The following is a 24,650-nucleotide window of genomic DNA, read 5'->3' as shown; positions in this document are numbered from 1 at the left end:
CAAATACAATTAAATACCTAGTTTGAATTGTAAAAGAAGGACTTCATTTTCAAAATAAATTACTAAAATAATTGGAATTAAAGAAAGAATATATAAAAATTTCTGTTGTCACTTTAAGTGTATACTTGATTTGGTTTTAGTCCACTTATCTCTCTAATGTTAACAAATTGTAAAATCAGCATTTGTTTTTTAAATCTCAGTCAATACAGTACACAGTCTGCTAACGACACTTAAATTTTCCTAATATGATTCACTTTAAACTTAAAATTTTCTAGTACAAGTGATGTTGACCATCACGGATAATAATTTTTAAAAACGGATAAATAATTTACCTTTGAATACTTTAATGGGACATTCATTTATTCCTTGTTGGGATACCCTTTATAAAAACATAATATACAAGTATTATGTTGTTTTACTTGTTTTTTACATTTTTAATGGTATTGTTTTTAAAAGACATCTAGGTATGCCAATTTGATGGATGAGATTTTAAATTTTAACAATCTTTTATATCAACTTTTATACACGTATATGTAGTTCTTTATTTTTAAGAAAATAGATTGCGAATGAATAAAGCGTATTATTTTTTGAAAATTCCAAAGTCTTTTTATGGGGTAAATAATGAATAAAAAAAACCAAAAATGATTTTTAAATATAAAGCGTAGTGAAGCTTAGAAAAATTAAAATTAAGTTGTTTTTTGACCTTTTCGGTCTTGAAATGCTCAGCTTTCAAAACTGAGGAAATTTCAATATCAACCGCATAAAGACTATACGACTTATTTCTCACAATTCTATATTACCCAATATGAAATTTAAATGGCACTATTTTAGCTCTTGCTCAAACCAGGGGCTTTAATATGTAATTTGATTTTCGTTTTTGCAGAAATGGGAAAGTAGTGCCATGCATATTGAATGTTACTACCTTATCCTTTTTACGAATACGAAAATCGTTTCAAGAAAATCTAATTAAATAGTAAGATCCCTGGTTTTCTTTAATTTTAAAAGTTATTGCCTTCTACATGGCAATTCTGATAGGTTTGATGTTTCATATTTAAACACTTTCCTTTTAGCTTCTATTTTCCAATATTTTTAAATCAAAGTAAGAGTTTCTATTTTATTGTAATATTACTTACTCAACCATTTTTTTAATAAAGGGATTTTCTTTTCTTCTATAACACAGTTTCTTTTCAGTTTAAATATCTTAAATTTTTAAATTGGCTTTTATGATAAAACATCATTTATCTTCATTTCACTTAATTTTTTATTTTATTTACTTTATCAAAAGGCACAATGACACACCTGTAGTACGAGCATCTGGAAGAGAATTAAGTTATATACTATTAGCTGGCATCCTTATGTGTTATATGGTAACATTTGCTTTGGTATTACGACCCACTAATATTGTTTGTGGCTTACAAAGGTGAATATATATATATATTTATTAAAACGTATTTTTTACGTCAATAACCTTGGAAAATATTAAAAACAAATGTAAAATTTTATTTTCGAATGTGAATATAAAAATTTTTTTTTATTAAATTATTAGGAAACGGAGCCTAATTTTTTTCTTGTTTCTTTTTGTCCTTTTTATCGAATTTTATTTACTCACATGACAATATTATTAATATTGTTTCCAAAACAAAAATTTTCCTTTTATAACATGTTTTATGAAGTTAATTTTAAATTTACTTACAACTTTGATTAAATCGCAATATGCAGATATTTTCTGTGAAAAAAAATCATACTATTAATAATTTCAATATCTTAATAATTTCAAGTTAAAAAGTTTAACATGATTTTTTGATAAAAATTGATGAGTTTTGAAAATTCTAATAAATGTGTTCTTATTAATTTAGTGAAAAGGTTGCTAAAGGAATGAAAATACCATTTTTGTTATTTAAAGCAATTTCAAGAAAAACAGACTCAACCCAGCCGAAAATTAAATACAAGGGTTCATAAACAGAAAGATTGACAAACCTCTTTCTTCTCATTATACAATGATAAGAAAAAGACTCGCTACAAATAATTTATTTACCTATAATAACTTCATAACTCGAAATTTGAAATTTGTTATCACAATACTTCCTTTACTGTTTACAATGCGTCAACAAAAAATATACCGTACATGAAAAGAACTTATAATTCACGCAAAATATTTTAGAAGAAAAAATGCTAAGAGTCTCAAAATATCAGGAATTGAAACGAATTTATCAAAATTTATAGAATCCGTCTGTTAACAAGATAAATATCCTTGCATTCTCTTTCGAGAATATTTTAGTCTTAATTTTTAAAAAGTTACAATATAGAAGATCTACTTTTTTTATGAAATTTATTTCAAAGAATGCATGTACTAACAAAAGTTTTGTATTTACAGATTTGGAGCTGGATTTTGTTTTACTGTCGTTTATGCAGCTCTATTAACTAAAACTAATAGAATAGCCAGAATTTTCAAAGCTGGTAAACAATCAGCTAAAAGACCATCATTTATTAGCCCAAAATCCCAATTGGTTATATGTGCGTGCTTAACATTTGTACAGGTACGTTATTATATAAATAAAAATTACATATATATATATATATATATATATTCTCCTATTAATAGCATTTCTCATTAGGAAAATTCTATATCGAATTATTTAAAAAACACGTTTATGCATTAACACAAATTCTACCATATTTAGGAAAATGTTTTTTTTTATATTGTCTACGTGATATTGTAATGGAAAATTTTATTTAATGAAATTTGATTTTATAATACACTAGAGAGGAAGCAAAAAACAACTTTAATTTTTTATTGATCTTATTTCAAATTTTCTATTAATTTTGTAATTTGGTCATAGTTGGTAAATTTTTTGCTTTTTAATATAGAAAAATGAAAAATTAATAATATCATAGATCTACTATGATCTTTTAGACATAAAATTTATTGTTTGTAATTAAAGAACATTATCAAAGCATAATTAAAATTCCTGACAAAACAAAAATTTTCAAAGCTACTCACATTTTTGATACACAATTCAATTATTTAATCAGGATATTTAATAAATATACACAAAAACTCAGTAGACCATCTGTAATACTTGCCACAGATTAAATTAAAATTGTGAAGAAACAAATCTATAATTCAAAATCATAACGAAAAAATTTTTCATATATTTTGCAGATTTTAATCAACGGGGTTTGGATGATTATATCACCTTCTCATGCCATCCATCATTATCCAACTAGAGAAGATAATTTACTTGTATGTGACTCTTATATTGATGCATCATATATGATTGCATTTTCATATCCGATTATATTAATTGTTATATGTACCGTATATGCTGTATTAACAAGAAAAATTCCAGAAGCATTTAATGAATCCAAGCATATTGGTAAGTTTTTTTAACAATATAGATTTTAACCCTTTAGTATTATTAATAATTTAATTGAGAAGAAAAAGTGTGTTTATATAGGAATCGCAAAATCATTTTATTTTGCCTGGTTTTTTCTTACAAATCGAAACCAAAGTAAAAGTTTTAATATGCTCTTCATTCCTCACTAAAAATTATTTTAACCACAACAGTATATAAAATTTAAAATATTTCCAAAATATTAAAACAAAAGCCTTTCATACAGTTGAGGGGTAAGACCAAACAATACACTAATATTGAAGAATGAACACACACCTTTGTGTTGAAAAAAAACTTATAAACGCGAGTTAAAATTTTACAAAATATTTGTTCTCTTACAAATACATTTTACAATCACATTGTTATGTTTTATTTTACAGGATTTACAATGTACACCACATGTGTTATATGGTTGGCATTTGTTCCACTTTATTTTGGAACAGGGAATCATGTTCCATTGAGAATAACATCGATGTCAGTGACTATTAGTTTATCAGCAAGTGTCACGGTGGCTTGTTTATTTTCACCTAAGGTGAGTAAATAGATTTTCATTTTATAAATATATTATGTATGTAGCTTTCTTATTTTAGTTTAATAAAATTATGTGTGTGATAATAAAATTGGAAAAACCAAAAAAAAAGAAAACTTTAAATTCTATAACTAAGACCATAAATATTTTTATTTGTAACTTTTTTATTTTACGATTCTTTTCTACTCTTTATAGTTTATTTATACTATATTTTTTATTTTAACTTAGATTTCGTTTCTTTAACTTATTTTATTTGTACTGCTACATATTACACATGCACAATATTCAAAAGAAATAGTAAACATTAAGTATAGAAAGTATAGAAAATTTAGAAAATATTGAAAGTGAAAAAGCAAATTGAAAAAGTTTCAAGTAAATGTAAAAGAAAAACTTTTTTCGTATTTCTTAAAATTTTTATTTTTGGACTTTTCCAAAAAAAAAAGGTTTGAAAAAAAATGCTTATTACTTTCATTCTATTTGTTCGTCCGTCCGTCTGTTCGTCTGTTCGTGCGTGTGTTTTTAAAACTTCTTCACCCCTTAAGATAGAAAGTTTAAATTTAATATATAAATAGAGATTTAGTAGAAACATATTTTTGTAAAATTTTTACTTCTATCCGCTCTCTCTAATAGCCAGTCAAACTCAAAAAAAGGCATTTTTGATTGAGTGGAATTTTGATTGACAATTTTTGAGGGGAAAAGTTTTACTTTATACCAACCATTGGTTTGATCCAATTTTATTATAAATATATGATCGATTTTGGCGGATAGGTTTATTTTTATTATGTATAAGTATATATACATATTTAATGTTCTTTATAACATAATATTTATACACAAAACCTGAAAGAAATTCTGTGAAATCCTATTACAACTTACTAATTTTTAATATTCTTAATAAATTTCTAATAATTTTAATATTGAAATCATAATATTTAGTAAAATTATTCTAATACTTGCAATGAATTTCTTTTTTAACAGCTGTATATAATACTTGTGCATCCAGAACGTAATGTACGTCAAAGTATGATGCCAGCCAGGTATAGTAATATTAATCGTGGAACTGGTACAGGTCCATCATCAGTAATGGCTGCTGCAATGGTAACAGCAGCTACTTGTAATCAAGAGGAAAAAATTCACAAACACATATCACCTTCTAATACAGGTAAGAGGGTTAAAATTATTTATAAATAAATACATGAAATTTAAAATGATAAAATTATTTATAAATACATGAATTTAAAATACATGAAATTATTGAAATATGTGTGAAAGGGTATACTGATAATTGGAATTACAAGAAACCTCAAAAATATGATTTAACGTTACAAAATATGTTAAAATATAATATAAAACTTTATCTTTACTCATTTATAATTAATTATGAAATATAAAAGTAAAATAATTTCTTTTTCATTATGGTATTTTAATTACAACAGAAACAAATGGTAAAATGAAAGTTTGTGAAATTGCTACACAAACAGTTGCCATTTCCAGTATATTCACAAATATAGACAGCACAGCATTAACACATTACAGTGTCAATTTACCATATGCTGATCAAAATGTGCCAAATAATTTAGATAACAATTGTCAAAATCTATCAAATAATAATAAAATAAATAATACAACAAAAATATCATCACCGCCACCGTTACAATCAAAAGTTGATGATATATATCAGCAACAGCAACAGCAATCACAACAAAAATCACTCCAACAACATCGAAAATCAAGTGGTAATGTAACAAATTTAACTGGTACTGAGTTGAAGAATAATATTATTGATACCAGTTTATAGCAAGTGAATAAATCCTTATTACAAGAAAACCATCCATTATCATCTCTTTTGTTATCAACATCTACAATAAATACATCTTCTACATCATCATCTACATCATCATCATCTTCATCAACATCGCCAACACTACCACCTACTCCAACATCACAACAATTTAGATCATTAGAATTACAATTAGAAACAAATGTTAAAATATCACCTAAATTACAACAATTTAAAAAACAACAATCACAAATAAATATAGTACCATCTATCGATAAAAATGAAAATGAAAAGTGTGAGCAGGATAAAAATTTTCAAAAAATTTGTAATACAAAAAGTAATAATAGCTGTAATAATCAACGAAATGCTATAACTGTATAATTATTTAAAAGAAACAAACAAACTGTTTATAACAACAATTCAAATATTCACAGAAAAAATAATATTTTGTTATATGAGGGCGTCATAAACTTATTTAAAATTTTAATGCGGTTCAAAACAGAAATTAAAAATAAAAATTAATTTTAATTAACATTAAAGGCTTACCAAACATAAGATATCCTTTTTTAATCTCTTAACAGAAGTAGGTAAAAATTTAAAAAGAAATTCTTGAAATTACATGCAATCAACAAAGTTATTCTTAAAATATATTTTACAATATCTTTTTAACCCTTTACCTGCGAACTTTAGGTATAAGTAGCATTCCTCAAAGCATTTATTTTTTTTTTCTTTTACTAACACTAAAAGCAAATTGCTTTAAAAAGTCTGCTATGAACAATTTTTTTTTTCATTTGGAACTTTTCAATTTAAACTTGATCTAACTCCCATATTAAGTAAGATATGGCAGTTACTTAATTTTATTTTACATAATGCTTTTAATCGTTGTAAATTTTTGCTGATTTATAATTTGTTGCTTTAAAGCATCACAAAAATTCTTAAATAAAATTGAAAGCAATTGATTTCTAAATTGAAATAGAAGTTTAATAAAGGGTTAAATCGAATATTAATTTCATCCTAAGAAAATTTGGTTTTAAAATTTTTCGTTTCAAAAGATTTGTTTGGCTGAGACTTTGTTGACTTGCGATTATATGAAAAGCTTTTCGTTTGTTAAAAAAACATTTAACAAACAAATAAATTTTTATGCAGTATGTGGGAGTTATCAGCTTTAATATCTAAAATACAAAAAACTATAATCAGATTTAAGAAAACGCTTTTCATTTGACTTGAGCTTCATAATACTCGTAATTTTACAATGGTACCCATTTTAATGTCTACAAAAAATTGTTACAAATATTTGTTTCATGTGATTTTTCCCGAACGAAAAATGTAAATTTTTTATTATTAGAAGCAAGTATAGTGAAATAAGACCGAAATTAATCTCTTTGGGCTTAGTTCATCCCCTGCGAGAATAAAAAACAATTGTAATACAAATCGTTCATTTTAAAATTGATATGAAACTAGGTATAATGGAATTCTATCCGGACTACTATTGAAATAATTATTAAAATGAGCTGTTACAGAAGTCTTGTTTTTTAGAGAACGAATATTTTTCAAAATAATAACTTGTATTTTATGTAAAATTTTCTAATAAAGATTATGAAATTTTATCCCTGATTATTTTTAATAAATTATTCTTTTGATCATCATTTCAAATCCATTTTCTTACGAAATTTGGTAAGAAAAAATTTTTGGTTGTTTGTGTTTTTGCGTTTTTATTTAAAATAAAATCGTTTGATCTTAATTTCAAAATATTTTTTTGATAAATTTATTTTCAATTTTTTATATTTAAACTAATAGAAACAAAAAACAATTTTCTTTTTTTGTATTTTAATAAAAATCTCTAGTTGGTTTCAATTAAGGCTGTGAAAATTTTTTTAATTATAAAAAACGACGGCAGAGAATTGAAATAAATTGTTTTTATATTTCTTTTTTGGTCTATTTTTAACCGCTTCCAAATTTTTAAAATAAAAATTTATAATTTTTTCTTATAAATCCTTAGTTCTCGGAAAAAAGGCAAAAAATATTATTTAATAATTAATTTTGTGTTTTTTAATTTATTTTAAGAAAAATTGTAATTTATAAAACTTCAATATTTTAGTTATGCGATTACATTAATATAAAATTACTTTAATTAAAATTTTTATAAAATCTTAAAATTAATAGAAACGCTAAATAAAATAAAACAGGTAAAAAAAAACGGGGCGCATAGACACAAGATATTACTTTCAAATTCAAAACCAGAAACATTCAACGTTTTATCAAATATCAATTATAAATTTCAATACCATTATTTTTACAAAATTCTAACATAATTAAAGTTTTTAACAAACTAACAGAATTTTAGGCTATCATATGTAAAGTATACTTTTCTAAATAGTCAAAAATTTCACATTGATTGAGATTATCCTGCCTCAAATTGTTAAATTTAACTCCTTTAATTAGGAACATGTTCCGAAAATCCACCTAAATTTTTATTGATTTTGTTTTTGTAGAGTAGTTTGTTCTTTATGCAATAAGCTTTTACTTAATTTGCATGGTGAGGTGTTACGGCTTTTAAGAAACAAGAAAAATCATCAATTTATAAAATTAATCGGAAAATGCACAACTCACTAATTCAAAATATCGACATGCATACAGCTACAAATGCAAATATTTTGTAAAATGTACGATTCTAAAACTAAATACGGTATACAATATTTGAAAATTAAAAATATTTCTGTAACATTTTTAAATCAGAACGAAAATATTGAATCAAAAGTATGGGAAAAATGAAAAAAAAAATATCGAAAAAAAAATCTACCCACAATATCCAGAAATTAAATTATTGATAGATGCAGAGTGTGTAAAATGATGTCTAATCAAAATATTGTAATATTATTGTATTATAATTATTATATTTTGTTATCTAAGAATAAAAATATTTTTAAATTGCATTTGGAAAAATTTAGGTGAAAAACAAAAGAAAATTTAAAAAAAAAATTTGCAGAAAAAAAAACAAAACCTTTTTTTACCATAAAAAAAATTTATGTAAATTAATTTTATACTTTAATAAATTGGTTAATAATAAAAAAATAAAATTAAATAAAAAAAAATCAAAATTAAAATTTTAGTTTCTTTGACTTCCGAATCGTAATAATAACAGTATTACTACACAATTCAGCAATTCACATTTGTAAGCTGAATTTTGTATTAATACCGTATCACCGCATTTCGGATATCAAGTTTTGTTATATAAATTATAATATGTTTTAACTATATTTATGTAAATTATTATAAAAATCAAAAAACTAACAAAAAAAAAAATCAAAATAATTATGTATAGAAGTTATAATTTACTTAATATAATATTACATAAAAAAAAATAAGAAAATATGTAATTAAGTCAAATAGAAATGAAAAATACATTGTGATATAATTTTAAAATGGTTCTGAATAAAAAAAAAGAAACAATATAAATTAAATAAAATAATTAAGTATTATTAATTGAAACATTTTGTATATAAATACCTATGTATTATTAATATAAAAATGGCAAGGATTAAAAAAAAATTAAAATTATTTATGAATAATTAAAAAAAAAATTAGCTATCCTATTCAGAAAGTAAATAATATTATGACAAAAATTGTGAATATTACATTTATAAATTAAAGAAAACATTATAACATAGAAAAAATAAAAAATTAAAAATAATATTATAAAATAAAAAAATTAAAGTTGATAAAGTAATTTCTATCACACTAAACAAAATAATGTATTCATAAATTTAAGAGAACAGAATAACAATATTCCATATAAATGAGATATTAATATTGTGAATGACAAAATTGAAACTAGAATTAACTCAAACTTTTATTTACTTTCGATTTTCATAATATATCTAGGTAAAAATTTATTTATATATTAATTTGCCTTTTTGAGTATAGAAAATGAGTTTATAATTTTTTTTTTCTTTGTATTTAGAACAGCAAATTATAATTAGTAAATGGCACTCAAAATTTATTTTATATTTAAAATAAACACTAATCTCATAATTTATCATGCTCTGAACGTACACATTCAAATAATAATTGTATCAAACTTTCAAGATAATAGGTAAACACGATTAAATATAGTCTACCTTTTGCTTACAAACATAACAGAATGTAGTGGTAGTAACCCTAAAATTGAGTATCAACAATTTTAGTTTAATGTATATTTTAAAGAAAGTTTACAACTCCAATTTTTAGGTTAAAGACCTAAAAAAAATCAGAAAATATATTTAGAAAATTGGAGATAAGTGAATGTCATCTCAGGAAACAGGTTTTTTTAAGAAAATTTGATATATTCAATTTTCTTCATTTCTTCATTAAAAAAATATATAAATCAAATTATGTACAAAAAAACCATAACCTTTAAATATATAATACAGTAACTATATTTAATAAAAAAATGGTTTCTTAATATTCAAGGAGAGTTCTTAGAAAACAGTAAGTGAAGTCTCCCAATTTTCCTTTTTCTAAAACCAAAATCATAGGACAATAGTCAGATTATACAAAACAAAAGTAATGCAGCTTATATTATATCGTTAATTAGTTTATATAATGTTTTATATTATTTTGAATCACATAAGTTTTATTACTATTAAATTTAGTTATTTTATAATTAAATTTCTTTAATAATGCAATGATTTCTAGACATTTAATAAAAAAAATTTTAAATTCAATGTTATTATTTATTTTTCAATTTTAGATGAATTTTCAATACTTAAAACTCATATTCTGCAATAATTTACACCAAATATAGTATTTGTATGAAGTATAGATCATTTTATTTGAAAAATTATTTTAACATATTTATTTACCAATTTTTGTTAATATGAAACAAAAATGTATTAAAAAAAAATTATATAAACTGTTGCGAAACAAATAATTATGATGTTTAAATATGTTAATTTTATTTAAATTAAATATAAAATATTATATAATATAACTACTAGTGTAAATATTAATTATATTAAGAATATAAAAATGTCTATCATAACTTGTAATTATATTATAATTATATAAAATGTATTTACTTCTTTAAATAATTTACCTACATTATTTTCATCTTTTCCAAAATAATGCAGTTACAACTTATGATATACATATGAGGCTATTTTAGAAATGAAAATGTAGAAAAAAAATTTATGCGATAATAGGGGTGAATTTTTTGAAAAATGAATGAAAATTTTTCAAAATTTTAAATAAAAAAAAATTATCTTTTATTATTTTTAATTAAGTGAAAATACCTATTATTATTTAAGCCATAGCAACACCATATTTCACCAAATTTATTGGTAAGTACTATTACTTTATTAGTCAATCGAAAGACGCTTGAAGCAATGATTCATGAATGGGAATCAAGGACAGCATAATATTTTTTTTAAAAATTGTTAAATCCTATTATCAAAAATTTTATTCAAAAAATTTAAAAAACAAATTAAAATTCAAAAAAGTAACTTGGTACTTAATGGGTTAATATCGTATAAAAGCATTAAGTTTGATCAAGATTAATTAAGATTAGAAGCAAACTTTGAATTTTAAAAACTCTACCTAATACATTTTGATTCTCATTGTTTTTTTTTTTGAGTAAATTTTTATAGCTGCTAAAAATTAACAAAAAAAAATCGTCCAGTTTATTCCACGAATATAATACCCACGTAATATTATATAATATAATAATACTGTCGTATTAAATAAATAAATTTATTTTTAAATTTTTTTAAAATAAATTACAAACCAAATTTATCGTAAATTTATTTGATAACATTATGGGGAAATTGCTTTTTTGAAATGCCAACGCAAACAAAAATATTTTTAATTTAGATAAATTTGTTATTTTATTTTTGTTTATTTTGTTTTTCATTAACTTTATTACGATACGATAAAACAAAAAAAAAAAACAAAACGATATTGTTATGTTTGACATTCTCTTCTGTATTCATGTACATACATACATATATCTTATTGAAAATTTTAAAATAAATAGAAATAAATTTTTCAAACCAAGTTGATAAATAAAAATTCTGGAATTCTGTTTAAATTTTAAAAAGCATATGAGCTGATTCGTTCTATGTTATTTTAGTATAACTACAAATTGCGACAATTTTCAAAGCTAAATTTTATCAATTCTCATATCTTTTTATACACTAAATTATTACGAATTGTACTATAACAACTATGCACATATTATTTAAACTACATGCAAAAAAATATTAATTTTGAAATTCAGAAATTACCGTACACGCCCGCGTTTACCTATTGGTGTATGGAAAGAAATTAATAAAAAATTTAAAGTGACTTTTTACTATATTTGATTATGAAAATATGATATTATTCCAATTACTGGGTATTAAGCTATTCCAATTATTAAGCAATATTTAGGCCAACATAATTAGGCAGAGTATAAGTTCTATATTAATTATGAAATTAAGAATAATAAATTTCAAAATAATATATTCATAACAAATAATATTTACTATAAGAGAAAATTTAGTTTTCCATATTATGAATCATTTATTAACTGATTTTTTGAATATATGAATGTATCCAAATTTTTCAATATAGAATATAATATATTCGAAACAAATTTAAGTAGTTTTCTCTCATGACTTCTTCTAATAGGCTTTTTAAAGCTACCCACTGCTTACTTTTAGTTGATGTTCATACTCAAATTTGTTTTAAGTAAATCAAATATATGAACATTTAGAAATCATCAGCACATTTATAAAATTATTTTTAACAGATTCACTGCTTAAATCAATGTACTTAAGCCAATCAATTACGAAGTACGTGATAAATTTGATATCATAAATTATTTGTATTGAATTTTTTAATTTGATTAATTATATTATTAATAAAAGACCATACAAATAAAGAAAGTTTAAAAATTAAAATAAAATTAAAATAAAAACATAAAACAAAGTTTATAGGTTCATCTTTCATATTGAGTTCAAGAGCCCTGAACCTTAAAATGAAATTTAGAACCCAATTCAAAATTTTTACGTCAAAAATTCAAAAAATTCACAAAATATTATCATTAATATATAAAATATAAAAAAAATAATTTAATTAATTATGTAGAATAAATAAATAATTAGTTATGTAGAAAAGTATGCATAGTAAATTTGCAAAATTAATTTTAAATGAATATATAAAATTAAATAAAGATTAAGTTAATAAAAAGAAATTATTAAACATAATATATTAAAGTTAATGTTGCATAAATATATGAGTGTATTATAATATATCAATATTATAACTAGCTATATTAAAAAATATTAATTTTAATATTAATATTTATTAATTGTTGTAAAAATTACTGAAACAAAAATTAAAACAAAGAACCATTATAAAACCGATTAAAATATTTTATATATAATATTATTATGACAAATATAACATTTAATGTATGAATGAAAAATTGAAATTTCTTAATATAAATAACATTAAAATGCTGTTTATAAAAATACTAAAATATTGTTCGATAATTAATAATAAAGAATGTAATTATAAGATATAAGTATATAATTATATATTATAATATTGAGTTAGTATTAAAATAAGAATAATATAATATTAAGTTTTCTGAACATGAACATCGTAGATAGATTTTTTATTAAATTAAATACTCGAATAATTTTAATTTTATAAAATTTAGTTATTGTAAAAATTTATTAAAAATATTTTTTGAAAAATCAAAAAAAAAAAATAAAACAAATGTGTATATAATATAATACATATATATTTATTAAATTAATATTATTATAAAACGTAATATTACTAAACTAACATACATACATATTATATAATAAATATATGTATGTAACAAGCAGAACTTATATATATAACACGAAATTAATAAAATTTTTGAATTACAAAAATTAAAGTTTTAAAAATAAAAAAAAATCACTAAAAATAAAAGTTTAAATTTGAATAAGATTCCATATTCATAATAAAATTATATATTTAAAATAAATTGATTAAAAAGAAGAAAAATATTAAAAATAAATGTTATTAAAAACTGGAAAACAAAAACTACATATGAGTAAATATTATAATTAATTATTATTTATAAAAAAATAAAAGAAAATGCAAAAAATTAAAAAAATTTAAAATATCAAAAAAAATAAATAAATAAATAAAATCTATATTAATACATAATTATAAAAGTTAATCAAATTTTAAATATTATATACAAATCAAATTAAAATAATAAAAAAAAAATAAAATATAACATAAATTATAATGGTGTATAAATATTGTATAAAAAAATTGGTTTAAATATACATGCATACATACATATTATATGTGTATATATTGTAGTATATATGTATATGTAATTAATTAGTTATTGTATTAAATAAATTTAATAGTTTATTGAAGAAATCTTAATAATATTAAAGAGTCAAATAAATGAATTAAATATTAAATTTAAAAATGAAATTGTGTTTTTATTCTTATTTTTTTGTTTTTTTTAATATTTACTTCTTTCAGGTTAGCTCAAATATCTTCAATATATAAAATAAAATCTTCTTTTTGAAGATTGGATAAAAAAAAGAAACATCACAAACACTTTCAATTCTTGAAGTAAAATTGAAAAAAGTAAAAAGTCAAAATATAACAATTTCAATTCGAACCAAATTAGACACAAACAAGAAAAAATTGAGTTGGGCCTGTCACCTTTGTGATAGCCGAGCGAATTTGTTATCCTGTGGGCGAATACACATGCCATAGCTGGCTGTGGTACAGACTATGACTTTAAGTTAACGTATTACCATATTAATTTATGCAAAATTTTGGTACTGTGATTTTAATATTTTCTAAGACATGACCAAATAAGTTTTGAAGTTGTATGTCAGCTACCACATGGAGCCAAGTATTTTCAACGACACTTATCAAACATATTGACCCTATATAGTTTTTGATATATAGCCCAATAAATTTTGAAGTTGTATGGTAGCTACCCAAACCAGTACCTTGATCATTTCCAATTAATTTTTAAGTTATCGCTGGGACGGCCGGATGGACGGACGAAAAGAAAAAGCTAAATCAACTCAGAATTCGATGCTGATCAAAAACATACACTTGAGTTTATATCTAAGACCGTTATTTCTCAACGTTACAAACGATAAAGCAAATTTAGTATAACCTTTCAACATACGTTCTTGCTGGCGCTGACTTCTTTTAACCCTGAATTTATATCGAGTTGTAAAAAATAAGCCCACATAAAAATTTAAAATGAACTGGTTGGTGATACGAGAACGTTCCATATGGATGTGGGAAGATAGTAGAGAATGTATATGAGAAAAAATTTAGCTTAGCATTATACCTTATATAACACACAATGGGCATATTTAGGAGGATTGTGCAAGTGCTTTCAGTAAAAATTTTATCAGGATACTGGTTGAATTAATCGTAAATATATTTTCTAATGAGAATTTTCATTTCCTATTACTTTTTTGCTTTTGAAGAAGTTTTGCAACACAACTCTATTCAACTCATTTTTTGTAAAGTTGACATTTTCTTAGTTTTGAGAAAAAATCGTTCGGAGGGAAATGATATTTATTGATTTGTACAAAATTGTAGACTAGTTCAACATTTTAATTGAAGCGTGTTGACGTTCAAGAAAAAATTACAAATGGAAATACAATCAGGGAGACAAATACGAATTTGAAGATTCCTTTGCAAATTTTTGCTAAATGTGAATAAAAAAACAAGTTGATTTTTGATTCAAGGCAACTTATTAAAAACTTACGTCCCAAATATAACGCAATTGCATTTATTAGAAATTTTTTGTTACGAGTATAAGTAATTTTCACTATCTCAATAGAGTTGATTTTCAATAGCTTCTTAAGCAATATTGACAAAGCAAACATTTATTTTTCTTTGCAATTAAATTCAAATTAATTAAAATTTATACAATTATTTGTTGATATTTACTAAAACTTACAAGTCAATCAAATAAGTAATATTATTTTCAAAACTAAAAGATATGAAAACATAATCAAATTCTTTAAAAAGGCTATTTTAAGAAAGAATTTATTTAGTTGAATAAAAAACTTTTAAGCATAAGGTGGCAAATATTTTAAAATTTTTGAAATGTTTCAATCAAAATTATGCATTTTGTTGCATATTGTATTGGTTTTTATCTTAATTACTTTAACTAAAGGATGTCCAGATGTTAACACAAAAGGAAAAACCATAGAAAAAGATTGGTGGGAAACATCATCCTTCTATCAGATATATCCGAGATCTTTCAAAGATTCGAACGGTGATGGAATAGGCGATTTAAAAGGTCAATTTATTATTATTATATTCTCTTCAAACTTTTATACATTCTCTATTTAGCAATAATTACTTTTCTTAAATTTGCAATGCCACCAATAGACCACACTTTCGGTTATACTGAATATACCCATAATGAATATTAATAGAAAATAAATTGAACCATTTTTTTCATTTTTATTTAAAAAAAAAAGCAATTTTAGGTATTTTTACAATTTCTTATTCGAATTTTTACAGGAATAAAATCAAAATTACAACATTTAAAAGATATTGGAGTAAACGCAACATGGCTATCACCAATATACAAGTCACCAATGGTAGATTTCGGTTATGATATTTCAGATTTTTACGAAATTAATCCTGATTATGGTACAATGAAAGATTTTGAAGAACTGATTGAAGAAGCTAAAAAGTTGGGAATAAAAATTATATTAGATTTTGTACCAAATCATTCAAGCGATGAAAATATATGGTTTCAAAAATCTATTAAACGTATTGAACCTTACACTGATTATTATGTATGGCATAAAGGAAAACCAAATCCTGATGGAGGTAGACCACTTCCGCCAAGTAATTGGGTAAATAAAATAACGTTATACTATTATTTAAATACAATTTTTATTTTATGAGAACTGAAGTAAAATCTTCGTTATTTTATTTTTTTTTCATTTTATACTAAAAAATATGTATTAGTTACAAGCTTTTAGAGGAAGTGCATGGGAATGGAATGAAGAACGTCAAGAATACTACTTACATCAATTTGATATAAAGCAACCTGATCTTAATTATAGAAATCCTGTTGTTGTTGAACAAATGAAACATGTTTTAAGATATTGGCTTAATAAAGGAGTAGCTGGATTTAGAGTTGATGCAGTTCCATGGTGTTTTGAAGTAATATATCTAGAGTTTTCACTTGGAAAAACCGAATTATTAAATATTTTATTTAGGTTGCACCTAAAAATGGCGAATATCCTGATGAACCTCCTAGTGGTTTCACTCAAGATAAAGAGGAAGCAGCATATTTGAGTCATATTTATACACAAGATCAACCAGAAACAGTTGATATGGTTTTTCAGTGGCGTCAATTATTAGATGATTACCAAAGAATTCACGGTGGCGACACACGTGTTTTAATGATTGAAACTTATTCATCACTCGATAACGTTATGAAATTTTATGGAACACGTAGCATTAAAGGGGCTCAAATGCCATTCAATTTTCAATTCATATTGCAGGGAAATAAAGACTCTTCAGCAAAAGATATCACAAATATAATAAAGAGTTGGTTTAACAATATGCCTGGTGCTTATACACCAAATTGGGTGGTAAGTTTAAAATCATAAATTTATATCTTATTTATCATAAATTTCTGAGTTATAAAAAACCAAAACATTGTTAGATGGGTAATCACGATCAGAGACGTGTTGCTAGTCGCTATGGTGTCGATAAAATTGATACAATGAATATGATCTTAATGATATTGCCTGGTGCTGCTATTACATATAACGTATGTATTGAAACTTCTTATATTTGCATTTATACAGCACTATAATTTTATAAATTTGTATAAAAAGGGTGATGAAATTGGAATGATTGATGGTGATATTAAATTTGAAGATTCTAAAGATCCTGCTGCAATACGTGCTGGTCCCGAAAAATATCAAAAATTCACAAGGGATCCTGCCAGAACTCCAATGCAATGGGATGATTCTACAAGTGCAGGTGTCAAAGATCCCATTTTATAATTCTTACAATTTCAAAAGTATTTTTACTTACTTTTTCCAACATTGAATATAGGTTTTTCAACAAGTGAAAAGACATGGTTACCAGTAAATCCAGATTTTAAGGAAAAAAACGTTAAAACAGAGACCGCTACACCAAAAAGTCATTTAAATGTTTATAAATCTTTGATTAAATTACGTCAGCAAAATACTTTGAAATATGGAACTGTTAAATATACAACTATTGATGATAATATTTTATTAATTGGGCGGTATCCAGTAACTGGAAATAATGATGCAATTTATTTATTGGTTGCCAATATAAAAAATGAAAAAAAAAGTGATGTTGATCTGACAACAGCAAATTTGAATTTACCACAATCAATGAAATATGAAGTTGTTTCTGTTTCATCAGGTCATACAATTGGGTAAATTGTCTTAATAATAATTAGGAATGATATTTGCTTACATCTCTTTTTTTTATTTAGGGAAGTCGCAAATGTGAAGAAATTTACTTTGGAGCCGTATGAATCAGTAATATTAAAGTCAAATTAAAACTTTAAAAAATTTTAATCCTTTTGTAAATAAAAAATAAAGTTTTTCTCATACAATTTTTATTCAAATCGTAATTTTAAATGCAGTTTTTATTTCTATATAGTTCAATGTGAACTCTTATTTTTAACTCAATGGAGTAGACTCGAGTTTGGACGAGTATAGAGGAGAAATGTCGTTTGAAACGCACGATTAAAATAAATTTTTTTATTTTTACAATTTTTCGTTTTTTTTTTTCATTTTTAGTTGAAAGGCGATTTTATTTTCTAGCTAAAATTTGTCTCCAGTAAGAAAATATTTATGCATTTTTTTCTTTTTCAAATATTTTCATTAAACTTATAAAATAAGTTTCCGTCTTTGGGCAATAAAACTATATTCAATATTTCTAATAAATATATAAATTTATTTCATTTTACTGTGCATCATATAGTACATTTGTACATTATTTTTCGGTTTCATTTTGGACCACATAGTTATAATAATTATCAAGTGTTCCTACACTATTTGGGGACCTTAATACAGCTGCTTCCTTCGGTAATAACAACAATTCTCTTGAGGAAACTTTGTCACTAGAATTAAACAAAAAAACAAATAAGCAACTGAACCACATTATCTACTTCTAAATATCAGATAAACACAATAATTTGAGTAATAATAACAAAATTTTAGAGAAAGGGTACAATCGGAAAGTAATCAAAAATGTGCACTAATGCAGCGTCGATGCAAAAAAATATTGCTGATGCTATATCGATGTGAGATGTGTATCTTGCTGATGCGATAGAATTTTGACATTTTTGGAAATTTTCTAAATCTAATGTTTTCTGGCGTTTATTTGGAAAATAAACGCCAAAATTATTAACAACTGAAAATCTATTAAAAAGAATTTTTTAATTTCAATTAAGTTTTGGAGATCTTAATATAATGGAAAATTTAAAAATATTAACACTGTTAAAGAAATAATTAACTTTATTAGTTATTGAGCTTAAATAATATGTTATTTACTTTTCAGCTTCCATTTAAAAGACTTTGCATCAATACAAAATCACAAAAAAATTGATGGACAGTTGATTTAATATGGTGCGCATACGATGCGTATTTTTGACATTTTTGAACACCAAATATTTAAAGTATTACCGTATCGATGCATTTTCGTACATGATTTTTACATGACTACTCATCGATGTTGCATTGATTACGAGTACTTTCCGATTACACTCAAAGTTTATGTTTTTGATGAGAATATTAAACCCAAAGATTTTAAATGAATGAATGTTAAATATAATGTATACATCAAAAACATATTTCATAAAATTAAATTTTACCCAATTGTGTGCGGTGATCTGTCTGTAACAATAGCATATTCTAAAATCGTTGGAATTATTGGCATATAAGCTTGCAAATTAATAGTTTCAATATTGTCGTTTATATTCATTACAGTTACATAATGTTGTCCTTTATGAGATCTATAAATACAAAAATAGTAGCAAAAATATTTAAATTTTAATTTTATACGTAAGCTGAATACAAATTTTGATACATAACCTCAAAATAGCTAAAACATTATTGTTTACTGCTACAACTCTTGCTTTGAAATTGCCTTTAAAAACTGGATCATTTCTTAGAGCTCTTAATGCTTTATAAATATTTAGTTTACTTCTTGCAATTGACCTTTCACGCATTACATTCACTTTATCGTAATCGGGTGCCATTGGTAGCCATGTTTTATCAGCTGTAGAAAATCCAGCATTTTTTTGGTTATTCCATTGAAACGGTGTACGTTCTGGATCTCGACTTAATGTTGCATATTTTTCTTTATTAGAATTACAAGCTTGGGGATCTTTTGTATCCTCCCATGATATAAAAACATCGGTCATGCCAATTTCTTCACCTTGATATGTCACTGCAATTCCTGGTAAGGTCATAATCATCATATTCATCATGTCAATGCGATCTGTACCCAATCTTGATCCAACACGATTTTTATCATGGTTTCCAAGCTGTAACAGTTAATAAATTAAGGTTTTTAAGAGTTTTATGAAAAATTAAACAAGTTATATTCTTACCACCCAATTTGGAATTCTTTTGTCGTTCATTTGATCAAGCCATAAATTAATTGTTTCCGCATATTGTTTAGCATTTGTTTCATTATTAATATTCTGAATTATAAAAAAGTTAAAAGGTACATGAGCTCCTAATTTACCTTCATCGCTGCCATAATATTTCATTGTTACAGTTAAATTTGACCACTGCTCAGTCAGTAAAACCCTTTGAATTAAAAATAAAAAATTAATAAAAACATTAAACCAAATAATAATTAATTTACTTAGTCTCCGATCTTGTTTTTTCTTGATAATCATCCATTACTGATCTCCATTCATATACTAAATCAAGAGTTTCGGGTTGATCAACAGTACAATTATGTATTAAATATCCATAATCATCCTTATCTGTGGCACCATCTCTTACTGGTTCGTCTTGAAAATTCCCATTTTCGTCTGTTGGGCACTCAAAAACATGTGGTACAGCATCAATTCTAAAACCATCTACACCTTTTTCTAACCAATATAATAATACTTTTTTCATTTCATTCTTCAAGTCTTCGCTATGATAATTAAAATCTGGTTGACCGGCAGTAAACTGATGTAAATAGAATTCTTCACGATCTTTATTCCACGTCCATGCAGGTCCTCTGAATACACTGATCTATAATTTTTTAACAATTAAAAAATGAATTGATTTGAGCCTAACATCCATTTTGAAACAAATATAAAAAAATAGTTTTTAAATAATATTCTTAATAAAATTATTTTTTCAAAAAAAATGTATTTATTTAACAATTTTGCAGAATATTATTTAGAAATTTAGATAATTAAACTTTGTTCAATAAAATTTTATATTCAATATCTGCTTTCATAAATTTTTCTAAAGTTCAGAAGGAAGCCAATCATCTATCTACTATGTACATATTGTTTAGATTTTATATAATCAAACATACCCAATTACTAGGTGGCAATCGTTGTCCTGGGTTTTTTGGATCTTCTTTACCCTTATGCCATACATAATAATTTGTATAAGGTTCAATTTTATGTATAGATTTATTGAACCAATCACATTGATCACTTGAATGATTTGGCACAAAATCTAAAATAATTTTTATTCCAAGATGTTTAGCTTCTGCAACCATTTCTTCAAAGTCTTTCATAGAACCAAAACGTTCGTCAATTTTATAAAAATCAGATATATCGTAACCAAAATCAACCATCGGTGATTCAAAAATTGGTGAAAGCCATGTTGCCGTTACACCAATTTCTTTTAAATATGGCAATTTTGATGTGATTCCTAAAAAAAAGGAATAGGAAACGGAGTAAATAAACTTAAATATAATTCTAATAAATAAAAGATATATTCTGTATGTTAGTTCAACTATGCATAGTAAACTTTCCAATTACTTTTTATTGTTCCGTATTTTAAATTATAATTTAATCAAGCAGTTTAAATAGTCTTTCAATAATAAAATAAATATTTAATAGTAAATCATGTAGATAATAACTCAAAACTAAATTGACATATTATTGTAAGGTTAATATATGTATATATTGATAATTTGGCATACTTCACAAAATTCATACCTTTAAAATGAAAAATCAATTAAAGATAAGTCGTGATATTTTGAAAATAGAAATTTTTTTATTATTTTATTGCTTAATGTATGAAAGTTATTAAATGATAATAGCATGAGCAATTATCATATTTCCAAAAAAGTACACGAAGTTAAAAAAAAATCAATCAATTTCACTTATTAGTAGTTATTTCAATTATAGGACTCTCTGTTAACCATATAATCAATTATATCTGAACTTATTCTTATATAATATGGATTATCATTTATCATACTGAAACAAGACTATAAAATAGTACGATTTTTGCCGGAAACAATTTTATACGATACACAATTTCATTTCAATTAAGTGTTATTGTAAAATTATTTACATATTTCTTTTAAATTAACTTGTTCCGTCAATTGTTTTTTCATGTAAATTATACGTCATTATTATTATTGAGTTATTATTATCTACAAACATTTTATGACCTCAAATACAATATTAAGTTGAATGACATTCATTTTGGCAGTAGACTTGAATTGAATTGAAAGTTCAATATAAAATATAATTTTTTTAAATTATCACATAATTTATTTTTAGAATAATATATACTGCATATACAACTTATTACGAAATAAAAAAATTTCACTGTCTCCTGCATAGCAAAAAAAAATCAAGCTGATAGAATCACTTATGAAAATATTAATGTAGCTGTAACGCAATATCAATAATAAAGAAACGAACCTTTTAAATCACCAATACCAGTACCATTACTATCTTTAAATGATCTTGGATAAATTTGATAAAAATTTGCGTTTTTCCACCAATCATTATTTCTTTCAATTAAATTCACTTTGTTATTTAATGATTGATATTCATATCGAAAATTTGGATAAACCCCAGCTAATATTACGTTAATAAAAATTGAAATTTGTAAAAAAAAAAATAATCCAATACAACGCAACATTGTAGCGCAATTAAATGCTTTGTAATCACTTTTACGCTTTAAATTATTAATTTATTATCACTATTATAATATAGAACTAATCTTAATAGCCTTTGAATTTATACTAAATTTTGTATAATTTATGGTGATTAATTTATATTAAAATTTATTCCAATCTTTATTGAAATCCAACTAAATTATGATAACAACTACTGCAACAACAAAACTAATAATGAGATCAAATTTTTTTGAGATTTCTTTGTCGTAATACGAGTACATTCTTAGCATGCACGATATTATTATGTATGAAAGTATAATGTTTGAGAGCAATTTTATTATGTATATTATTATGTTTCTGTGTGACATTTGACTCATGAAAAATTCCACTCGTTATGCGACAGGGATTAGTACTGTAGATTATTTTGAGTATTATAAAGATAAACGAAATGTAAAAGAAAATTCTTCAGTTTTTCATGATTTCCAAATAATATTATTTTAATATATTTCTGACTAACTAATTATAAATCTAAATTAAGTTCTATTAAATTAAATTTGAAATAACATTGACGAATACTGTGTTATACCGAAAGATTGTGAGGAAAAATAGAGTGACAACCCTACCCAATCTAAGTGTCAAGTTAATTGATTCTGTTTAGCCAAAATTAATATAATAAAAGAGATATAGCCTAGCATACATTCAATAAAATTATCTGAGTTTAAATTGTGGACAATTTTTAAATTTGTTTTTTCTTTTTATTATTTAAATTTTCAACAAAATCTGAAAACCTTTTATATGGAAAATTTTAAATAAAATGTTTAAAATGACATTTAAATTTTATTCCTTTTTATTAAACACTCGCAAAATCATGGAGGGATTATAAAACTTTAAAAGAATTGATGGACTCTGGGTTTCTTGAATTTCGTGCTGAATTAGATAAGACTTTTTTTTAGCCCGGCTATAGATCCATAGATATACATTATGCAATCTTTGTTCATCTATTTTTGGCTATCTCAACTTTTTGCTAAAATCATATTTTTTTAGCTAAATTATTAGCTAAATAAAGATAGGGCTAAATTATATAAGATATCTTAAAGCTACAATTAATCTAGTTTTTACATTTTTCTCAATAAACTAAGTTACATCTATCCACACAAGATGACATTATACCATTTCATTCAGTTCAATAGGTACATAATGATATTTATTATAACGGTATTCATATGAACATAAGATTGAAAATATTAGACTTAACTACAAAAGAAATAACATACATAACATATATAAAAATAAAGAATGTTATAACAAACTTATTAATACTAATTACACTCACATTGCATATGCAAATGCACATTAACTATGTACCGGCGTAAAATTAAAAACATGGTTGTACATACAATCATAATGTGTAAATGATTGTCAAAAATTTAAAGTACTTAATGCAAAACTTGATTTCTTTTTTAAATTTAGTGAAAAATAAAAAATAAATTTTATATCTCGAATTTAGAAATAATAATAAACTACTTATTATTCATTTAAATAGACGAATGTACATACATATGAAAATACTATATAATTTTTAGCAATTTTCCAAAAACATTTAGAAAAAAAAGTGCTTATTAGTTTCACTCTGTCCGTCCGTCCGTGTGTCTGTTTGCAAAACCTCTACACCCTTGAAGATAAAAAGCTAAAATTTTGTATGTACATAGATCTTTACTAGAAACTTATTTCTGTAGAACAAAATTTTTACCTATCTCACCCCCTTTAGAAGTTATACCCCCCCAAAACCCTAAAAATTGCCTTTTTTAACTATTTGTTG

The 24,650-nt window shown here is 23.7% G+C and overlaps 3 protein-coding genes across 3 annotated transcripts in view; 2 read left to right on the top strand and 1 right to left on the bottom strand.

The window, feature by feature from the left end:
* LOC129606283 (metabotropic glutamate receptor 2) overlaps positions 1-6,165 on the top strand; it is a 42,198-nt gene extending 36,033 nt beyond the window's left edge. The window contains exons 12-17 of the mRNA XM_055516520.1: positions 1,286-1,420; positions 2,375-2,537; positions 3,164-3,377; positions 3,776-3,927; positions 4,903-5,086; positions 5,361-6,165. Coding sequence (XP_055372495.1) covers positions 1,286-1,420; positions 2,375-2,537; positions 3,164-3,377; positions 3,776-3,927; positions 4,903-5,086; positions 5,361-5,722 — 1,210 coding nt within the window. The 3' untranslated portion in view covers positions 5,723-6,165. The remainder of the gene's footprint in view (positions 1-1,285; positions 1,421-2,374; positions 2,538-3,163; positions 3,378-3,775; positions 3,928-4,902; positions 5,087-5,360) is intronic.
* Positions 6,166-15,771: 9,606 nt separating this feature from the next.
* Positions 15,772-18,362, top strand: LOC129606210 (maltase A1-like). The gene is made up of 7 exons (XM_055516377.1): positions 15,772-16,022; positions 16,250-16,590; positions 16,706-16,903; positions 16,960-17,337; positions 17,412-17,519; positions 17,587-18,161; positions 18,222-18,362. Exons 1-6 carry the CDS (start codon positions 15,827-15,829, stop codon positions 17,755-17,757), a joined length of 1,392 nt encoding a protein of 463 aa, XP_055372352.1. The 5' UTR covers positions 15,772-15,826; the 3' UTR covers positions 17,758-18,161; positions 18,222-18,362.
* Positions 18,363-18,665: 303 nt separating this feature from the next.
* Positions 18,666-23,008, bottom strand: LOC129606318 (maltase A3-like). Its single transcript, XM_055516580.1, has 7 exons — positions 22,632-23,008; positions 21,281-21,624; positions 20,609-20,988; positions 20,349-20,550; positions 19,828-20,282; positions 19,608-19,748; positions 18,666-18,854 (listed from the first exon to the last, which is right to left on the bottom strand). The coding sequence occupies exons 1-7, from the start codon at positions 22,852-22,854 to the stop codon at positions 18,728-18,730; spliced, it is 1,872 nt and encodes a 623-aa protein (XP_055372555.1). The 5' UTR covers positions 22,855-23,008; the 3' UTR covers positions 18,666-18,727.
* Between the last annotated feature and the right edge of the window lie 1,642 nt (positions 23,009-24,650).

This window comes from Condylostylus longicornis, unplaced genomic scaffold (genome assembly GCF_029603195.1).
Source record: "Condylostylus longicornis isolate FDR11 unplaced genomic scaffold, ASM2960319v2 ptg000018l, whole genome shotgun sequence".
NCBI classification, from domain to species: Eukaryota; Metazoa; Arthropoda; class Insecta; order Diptera; family Dolichopodidae; genus Condylostylus; species Condylostylus longicornis.
This window is presented reverse-complemented; position numbering and strand designations above follow the sequence as displayed.

Bases quoted from the DNA above. Each gene is read 5' to 3' on its own strand.
- LOC129606210 (XM_055516377.1), top strand. From the start codon at position 15,827: ATGTTTCAATCAAAATTATGCATTTTGTTGCATATTGTATTGGTTTTT. The intron at 16,591-16,705 runs GTAAATAAAATA...AATATGTATTAG, and splicing joins CACTTCCGCCAAGTAATTGG to TTACAAGCTTTTAGAGGAAG. The intron at 17,338-17,411 runs GTAAGTTTAAAA...AAACATTGTTAG, and splicing joins CTTATACACCAAATTGGGTG to ATGGGTAATCACGATCAGAG.
- LOC129606318 (XM_055516580.1), bottom strand. From the start codon at position 22,854: ATGTTGCGTTGTATTGGATTATTTTTTTTTTTACAAATTTCAATTTTT. The intron at 21,625-22,631 runs GTTCGTTTCTTT...CCTTTTTTTTAG, and splicing joins TGGTATTGGTGATTTAAAAG to GAATCACATCAAAATTGCCA. The intron at 20,551-20,608 runs GTAAATTAATTA...TTTAATTCAAAG, and splicing joins AAAACAAGATCGGAGACTAA to GGTTTTACTGACTGAGCAGT.